At 41.9% G+C, this 8,268-nt stretch overlaps 1 protein-coding gene across 1 annotated transcript; it reads right to left on the bottom strand.

Moving 5' to 3' along the window:
• Positions 1–534: 534 nt before the first annotated feature.
• On the bottom strand, positions 535–7,668 carry LOC114072965 (proteasome assembly chaperone 2-like). Its single transcript, XM_027910774.1, has 7 exons — positions 7,541–7,668; positions 5,746–5,917; positions 4,929–4,987; positions 3,987–4,105; positions 2,555–2,728; positions 1,301–1,421; positions 535–891 (listed from the first exon to the last, which is right to left on the bottom strand). The coding sequence occupies exons 1-7, from the start codon at positions 7,607–7,609 to the stop codon at positions 799–801; spliced, it is 807 nt and encodes a 268-aa protein (XP_027766575.1). The 5' UTR covers positions 7,610–7,668; the 3' UTR covers positions 535–798.
• Between the last annotated feature and the right edge of the window lie 600 nt (positions 7,669–8,268).

The raw sequence follows: 8,268 nt of genomic DNA, 5'->3' as shown, positions 1-8,268 counted from the left end.
CAGGACAAGGGGGAATGGCCTTAAACTGAGAGTAGGTTTAGATTAGATATTAGGAAATTAGATATTAGGAGGAAATTCTTTACTGTGAGGGTGATGAGGCACTGGAACAGGTTACCCAAGGAAGTTACGGATGTTCCATCCCTGGAAGGCCAGGTTGGATGGGGCTTTGAGCAACCTGGTCTAGTGACCATGGCAGGGGGTTTGGAACTAGATGATATTTAAGATTCCTTCCAACCCAAGCCGTTCTCTGTTTCTAAGTAGACCACAAAAGCCACAACAGGCTGTTATATTGCTTGCAGTCTCCCCAGCTGAATCTACCACAACAGTACTGGGAAAAGGCAGCAAAACCTTCTGACCTTCACTCACATCACCAGGAAGTTTTGAAAAAAAGATCCACAGCTGACATGGAAGAGAAGGGTTTTATCTTCATAAGAAAATCCATGCCTACCCATCACTCTCAGATTCTCACCTGAATTAAGAAGGAGCGCCACAGGCTTGTCCATGGCAGTAACACTTCACCAAAGAAAAAAAATATTTCTTAAAAAATATTTTATTAGAAAAAAACTTTCAACCAAAGTTACTCAATAAACAACTGTACAAAACATATTTCTTTGGTCAATTTGTGAAAGTTACCTTAATTTCTTCAGCTACCCACACACACAAAAAGGAATTTTTCTTAAATAAAGCATTTATGCAGACAACAAAGCAAGCTGCTGTTGCTTGGCAATTGCTATGTAATCACCACCTCAAGGGACATCTGTGACCACCCACGTGACTCACAGGAGAGTTCAGAACTGATCAGAAGAGCGCGGGTGGAAGACCGTTGCCAAAAAGTAAGCGCCAAGAACTTGGTATCTTCCATTGTGAAGAACAATCTGTGGAATTGTTGCTCTGCAACAAAACCAGAATAATTTTTTTTAAGTTTTGAGTATTAATGATGTAGTTCTATCTCTGGCACAGGTATAGGCGTCGGTGTCATGGTGGGTTGCTTTAGAGAAGGGCACTGGAAGATAGAACTCTATCAAACCCTCACACAATCTTTCCCCACACCCATCAAACAAAAGAACTGGTGTTCAGGTTTGGTTCTTCAGGTGTGGAGGTTCCCAGTGAGATTGTAATCAAAATATATATTTAATTTGGTGTATCCTTGATGACCAAGAGCCAAAACGAACCTAACCCAAACATATTTAACTTTGCTAAAATTCATCTGAGTAACATTTTTGAAGTTCTGTATTGAAGAAAAATGAAAATAATGGATATATAATACAAAAGCAAGAACTCTAGATCAAACAGCACTTACTTCACTTTTAACCAGCTGGAGCCATTCATTGAGATAGTTAACAAGAACAAATGCATCAGGGATGTTGTCCCCTTCTGAGCAAAATTTCAGAAGAACTGCCATTTGAATTCCCTTTGAACAGCTGTAACAAAAATGAGCAGGCATTTATATTTCTATTTTAGATCAAGAACAATTATATTTATGTATTAAGAGCAATAACAACATGCATTTGGCTTGTTAAGAAACAGATCCAAGAAGTAAAAATGTATGCATATATAGACAGATTTTTTTTCCTCTCCAGACTTCCTTGAGCGTGTTTTCACATTTCATGCTCTTTTTCTTAGTCTTGAATTTGTTCTTTCACTTGCAGGGCAGGAATTCTACATCTTGCAAGAGTACTCAGGGCCTCTTTTACATACTTAGTTTGCATCTTTGTGTTGGTGGGGCACTTATACAGATCCTTTGATAGAATCACTCCTTACCTTTCTGTGTACTTTAAACCAGCAGTTTTGCAGGCTGCATATCACTACTTTACTCACAGTACTCTCATTTTTTCATTAAGATATTAAGATTGTTATTTTTGATTTTTTTTCCCCCTTAAGTCCTGGCAGGTCTTTTTATTTTTACATTTGTATATTGTTTCCATACTGAAGTCAGTACATAGGTTAGCATGGTATCAGTCACTCTGGTGCTGTTGGATGCACCAGTGTGGACAGATGTACAAAATAATAATTAAAAATAAAAGCCAATTTTCCACCTGACACAAAGCAAACATCTTTTGCAAAACTACACAGTCGTGCCATAGTGAGTATTAATACCCAAAATATTTTTAAAAACTCACCCATGCTTTCAGCACAAGTTCTGATGCACACATCTTTCAATGAAACCCTTAAATCTAGTTGCTTGCTGGCCCTGAAATCTTAACTTATTCTTAGTGCTCAGAATTATTTGTGATTTTAGGTTTGGGTTTTTTTGGAATTTTGCTATTAACAAACTGTGGCTTGCATAAAATCAGGTACTAGATTATTTGTGAACTTAACTATAAAGCTGATTTCCTTATATTTTTATCATATTCTAACTTATTGATCCAGAATTCCCACTTCTTTTTCCCCCTCTTAATTATGGGCTTGACCTGGAAAAAGTTCCATTTCTACAAAATCCTGTTCTATGAAAAGAGGAACTTTCCTGTAACACACCAGTTTAAGAGACAATTCTACCTAAGTACTAAAAACAAGACTTTTGATATCGTTCTGTGCTTATCTTTAGACAACTCACCTCTCAGTAAACAACAGTTTTGTGATGCCACCTCCAGGAATATGCAGAACTTTGTCTGTATCACTTATTCCAGGATAAGCTGCTACTTTTTCCATTTCTTTCCAGTTTAGCTCCTGCATAAGGCCTCCAACTGCTTTCTCAAGATCAGGTGTAAGTAGGTAGCGCAGTGGTGTCCTAGAAACAAATCAAGAATACCTTTGGTCTGACAAGGAAAGACATTACCAAAGTTATTACTTGTGGCAGACAGAAGCTGCAAGCATTGAGGACCTCACACTTGCAGTGAGGAATTGCTCTGACATTCCCTCCCTCCTCCAATCAAAGTTAGAAGGTAAGTCTGTGGTCTCAAAACAGTACAAATTACTCAGCTTTCTGCCACAAACAGAACTAAGCTGGTACCCACTGTTATGGGGCTCAAATAACTGGCAAGTACCAAATACACAAGCACATAAACAGAAGAACTGCATATGGTTGTTAAAATTATTTACAAATAAAATGTGCTTTTTCTTCCTTCAGATAGGAGGCGATTAATTTAAAGTCGGGGTAAACCTGGACTTCACCATGATATAGCATTTTTAATAAGCTCACACTAGTAAATCACCTACAAGGGAGTTATTCTGTGGTGCTGAGGGAGGTGAGGGGGGTTAAATCACCACAACGTACGACTCAGAACTCATCAAATAACCATCGGTCCCTCTCATTTCATTCCATGTTAGCTGGCCATCCTGCAATTGTATGCAACTACCACTACTACTTCTGGGACATGGACAGACCTAAACCTCCTTTAAGGCCCTACACATTTATACAGCCTGAGGATAAAAACTGGTCTTTTGCAAAAATGCTAATTTCGTTTTCTGTTAAGTCACCAATTATGATACCCTCAATAAGCAAGAAATGCTTGGGTTTTAAATAGGTGATATTTAAAAAAATACGTATAGTCTAAATCTTGCAGTTGCTTCCCAACAAATAATAACTGATAACTTCCTATTTAAAAAAAAATAAAATGACAACTTACTGTATTAAAGAAAACCTTTGAAAATGCAGAATAATGATGAAGAGGTAAGAAACTAACCAATATCATTATCAACTGTTAAAAATCTAATCTGTGACCTGTATGTCAGCAGATAATGCCTGGAACTGCTTGCAGCCACAAGAAATTTGAACTGAGGCTCTGTTGCCTGACAGAGCAGGCCAAGTGCAATTTGCTTACAGCTTGTTACTTGATCAGCACTTTCGACAGCAGTAACTAACAAAGTTTAGACACCTGCATAAAATAATCCTGTATAACATCAAGTTTTAACAGTATACTAAGCATTCTATGACCTAGGTACACAGCCAAGCAAAAGCACCCTGCCGAAAGTACTCAGCAGAGGGAAACGTGCCAGTCAAAAAGAACAGAAACATCCATTTCGGTCTTTTAAGGACACAGACATACCCCAGAAGCTGCTCATCGTCGCGCTGGTACGCGTGGCTGCTCGACAGAACGACGACTCTGGCACATCTGCTGCCTTTCACCCAAGAAAGCAAGGCTTCACAGAATGGCCTGTACTTGTTCTTCATGCAAAGACACAGGGAAAAAAAAAAGAAAGTGGAAAATGTAGTATGTCCTTAACAATATAAGGTGTTACATATAATGTTTAGCAGTGATGTAAATTTTACTTCATATCCACTTAGTCTTGAGTCCCAGATATATTTTTTAAAAGCTGCCCTGGTTGTTCACTTCATCAAAACTACACATAGAATGACAAAAATTATCATTTAGACCATGTTAACAACATCAGTACCACTTACTTTGAGTGCCATTAATACCAACAGAAAAAGCCTTAGAGTAAGATGGGATGGCAGGATCACAGAGTATTTTTCCACAGTTTGAACGGCTAAAAAAACTGCACCATAAAATTTTTTTTCTGGCATCGTATTCTGCTTATTTTAAATAGCACGCACTGTCCAGTTAATGAGTAATTCTAAATTCTTTGTTTTTTCATCATGAATGCAGTTCAAATTAATATAGAAATAATTATGAAATAATTAATTGGCCTGACACAAAAAAATTAAGCTATTACAAAGAAGACACAAACCCAATAAATGTAACAAAAAACTCCACTCCAGACAAACCCCAGATAATTTCATATTTTCAACACTGTTAGTAACTAAGAAGATATTTATACTAAAATCTTCTACCACATATAGGCTGTTGTGGGGCTTGGAAAAACAAAACAAAAGCTCACTGAATGCAGAGATCAGTAAAATCATATCAACTGCAGAAGGTGTTTTAGGATGAAGTAGAAAAATAATTTTGTTAGGTCACTTAAACTACTTGCCAACAGAACTATGCAAACCAAACAGTGAAGTAAGAACAATCAATGAACATACGTACCTTTATAAAAGGTGATCTGATCTGCAGGGCTACGAGTTTCTTTGAAGGTAACGAATACACTACAAGAAGAAATAATTAAGCCTTGTTAAGAAGAAACCGAGAAAGAGATCTGGGTTTAGAAATATCAAGATTTATCCAATTTACAAACCTCAGGACAGTAAACCTTTCAACTATCAATTCACAATGTTAAAAATATGTATTTTTTGCATTGTCTTCACTGGACTTTATTTCACTTGTACTAAATTGAAAGGATTAAATGAAGAGAAATATACGAAGATCTGCCACAGGTAATGACTCCAATAATCTATTTTGCAGCTTTGCAAAGATTGGCAGATTATGCTGAGGTTTCTGTGATTTAAGAGGGTAAAAAAGAAGTAGATATGATGATCAATGTAGGGAAAGAAACTATGAATTTGTAGGGGGGGGAGAGGAAAAAACACTGCATAGGGAAAAAGGCAAATGTAGGTAGGAAGAAAGGAACGAGGGCAGATAAATATCCTTCCACACCAGAAACTCATTTTGCATCCAAACAGTTTATTTTAAGTATGTGCAGAATTGATGTTACTTTTGATTAACACCACAGAGAGTTTTGGCTGCACTGCAATAATGTCGAAATTCAAACAAGTCAAATTGGTTTTCCAAAACAACAACAGGTACGGTCTCCTCTGTGAAAAGTAAATACGTTCTTACCTGTAGGTTACTGCAGTTGTTATTACTGACCTTAATTGAAGCACATCAGCAAAGTGCAACAACAAGAAGAAAAAGTAAACGTGATGTTCTTGCACCTTAAGCGCCTTGTACAGCATTCAATACCCACCTTCAGCATTTATACTCAGCTCCGTTGAGTTTTCCTCTGCTGTTGCATAAGGGTTATTTCCAACCATTGGCACCAGGCAATCAGTGTAGAAGTAACCAACTTTTGTCATGTCAAGTGTGGAAATCACCAGATCTATTGCCAGCTGACCAACATTTCCCACAGACACTGCTGGCTGAAGCAACAGAAGTTACCAAATTACAGTGTGTTTTACGGATGATACAAGGTGCTCTTCAAATAGTGAAAGTTAAAACTGCTTCAGTTCCGGTCAAACATGATTTCTAAAAGCGGCTGCTCTGACAAAAGTGACTATTTCTTATCAGATTAGCAATATGGAATTTTGTCCCTGTCCCACAAAAAAAAACCCTTGGCCACTTCTGTGAATACTCCTGTCTCAGTGTAAATTTGAACAAAGGCTTGAAAACTAATGCCCTTCCTTCTTCTTTTGGACAGAGAGTAGATAAAAGCCACTGAAGAGACTGATGTGAGACTGGCAAACCTCACATGACACCCAATGGTAACGCTGATGTTACATATTAAACCTCTAAATCTCAGATGGCAAAGAGTAGGTAATTTTTCATTTTTTTAAGGATGAAAATGCTAAGGGTCCCCTCGGATTAATTTCACAGGCAGCGCCGTGGGTTATCACCAATTGGGGCAGATACTGATCTAATACACCCAATGTGATGGCACAGAAAGAGAAATTCAGGAGTTTGTGTCCTTCCGAAGAAATTATTACAGGAAGACAACATTAAAACTTCCAGTTTCTTTCCTCTAATTAATAAGCAAATCGACGAATTGCTGCTGCTGCCCATTGCGGAAAGACACCGAATTTGATGCTGACAGAAGGTGAAGGAGGACGCGGCAGCACTTTGCGTGTCTCTGCACCCCGGCTGGTATCCAAAACCCCGTCTCTCCCACACGAAGAGAACAGCAGTGATGCACTTCCTGCTGCGTGTCAGCTGACCGGGAATGACTTCCCGCGCAGCCTGCACAGTCATCCTAGGCTGTGCAGCCCTGGATTGGGAAGCGATGAGGTTACCTTTCACTAACCCGGGAAAGGAAGAGAAATGATGTAGGCAGGAGAAATGATGGGTTTTGTCCCACCGCAGCCTGTGCTGGAGCTCTCGCCTCACACAGACATGGTCACCTCGGGTACCATTACCCGAGATCGACGTCCTAACATAAGGGGATAAAGACACCTCCTGCAACAATCCAAACCCCAGTTTTAAATATAGCAAAAATAAGGATTTTTTTTTTTTTACATTGCAAACATTTATACATCGCACCTAAATGAAACAAACAAACAAACAAAACAAAACACAACCTTTTATTGCAGTGGCAACCCATGGGTGCTACATATCTTGCAAAACCACATAGGGCGTGTTAATTTTTAGCGCAGTGGCATACAGCTGTTGCTCTAAAACTGTATATAGCTACTGCAGCTCGGCACGTAACATCTTGACAGGGGCTAACCCGGGGTTCTGAGAAGGGAAAGGCTGACGGGAAGGGAAGAGACCGCGCCAATCTCTGCTGGAAACAGCCCTGGAGAGGCGCCCTCCAAACCCTCCTTTGTTCGGCACAACACCCCACAGATTACACACACCGCTCGCCCAGAGTCTTCTCCGTTTACCCCGGAGCCAAGTACCCAGGGATGACCCCCGGGCAGGGCAGAGAGAGACCCGAGCCCCTCCTCTCTTGCCCCACAGGAGTGGAGCCCTCAGCGCCAGGAGTCGGGGTAGCCACCCTTCAAGCCCATTGAGGGCGGGCGCGGGGCTAGAGCAGAAACGCGACTCACCATGAGCAGAGTGAAGCCTTTAAAGTCGGAGGCGGCGGAGCCCCCGCCGCGGTCGCAGGGAACGAACATGCCGGCCGGGAAGAGCGGAGGGAAGGAAGGAAGGAAGGAAGCGGGGCCCGCACGCCTCGCCCGCGTGTCCCCGCCAGGGGGCGGTGGCAGCGCTGCCCGCGCCCCTTGGAAGGCGGTTGGCGCTGCCTCCCCTGCCGGCTCCGCCATGTCGCTGCCGCCGGAGAAAGCCTCGGAGCTGAAGCAGATCATCCACCAGCAGCTGCTCAAGGTGGGCATGGCTCCGCGGTGCGGCGCCGGAGAGACTTCTCTTTATCCCCCCCGTCCCCGGGGGGGGGCCGTGGCGGCTCCCGTGGCGGCGGCGCGGAGCCCCGCGCTGTCACCCGCCGCGGGCGGTGGCAGCGCCCGCTGAGGCGGTGGCGGGACGCGCTCGCTTTGTTTTCCCAGCTTCGGTGGCGGCAGGTGGTTTCCAGCCACCGTTACGTCGTTTTCTTGTTGCCTTTTTTTTTTTTTTTTTAAGCGAGGGCTTTGACTGGGAAATAAATACCGGGGCTGTAACTCATCTGTCGCTTGTTGGTGCAGTGGTGAGTTTCCTCACCTGTCGTGCGGCAGAACGGGCTCCTTGGAGCGGGTCCAGAGAAGGGCCACCAAGTTGATTAGGAGGATGGGGTAACTCTCCTGTTAGGAAAGACTAAGAGAGTTCGGATTGTTCAGCCTGGAGA

The sequence above is a fragment of the Empidonax traillii genome, unplaced genomic scaffold (assembly GCF_003031625.1).
Source record: "Empidonax traillii isolate 1590-97213 ecotype Southwest subspecies unplaced genomic scaffold, ASM303162v1 scaffold4677:size9342, whole genome shotgun sequence".
Taxonomy (NCBI): domain Eukaryota; kingdom Metazoa; phylum Chordata; class Aves; order Passeriformes; family Tyrannidae; genus Empidonax; species Empidonax traillii.
Note: the sequence above shows the minus strand (reverse complement) of the source record. Positions and strands in the feature narration are given on the sequence as shown.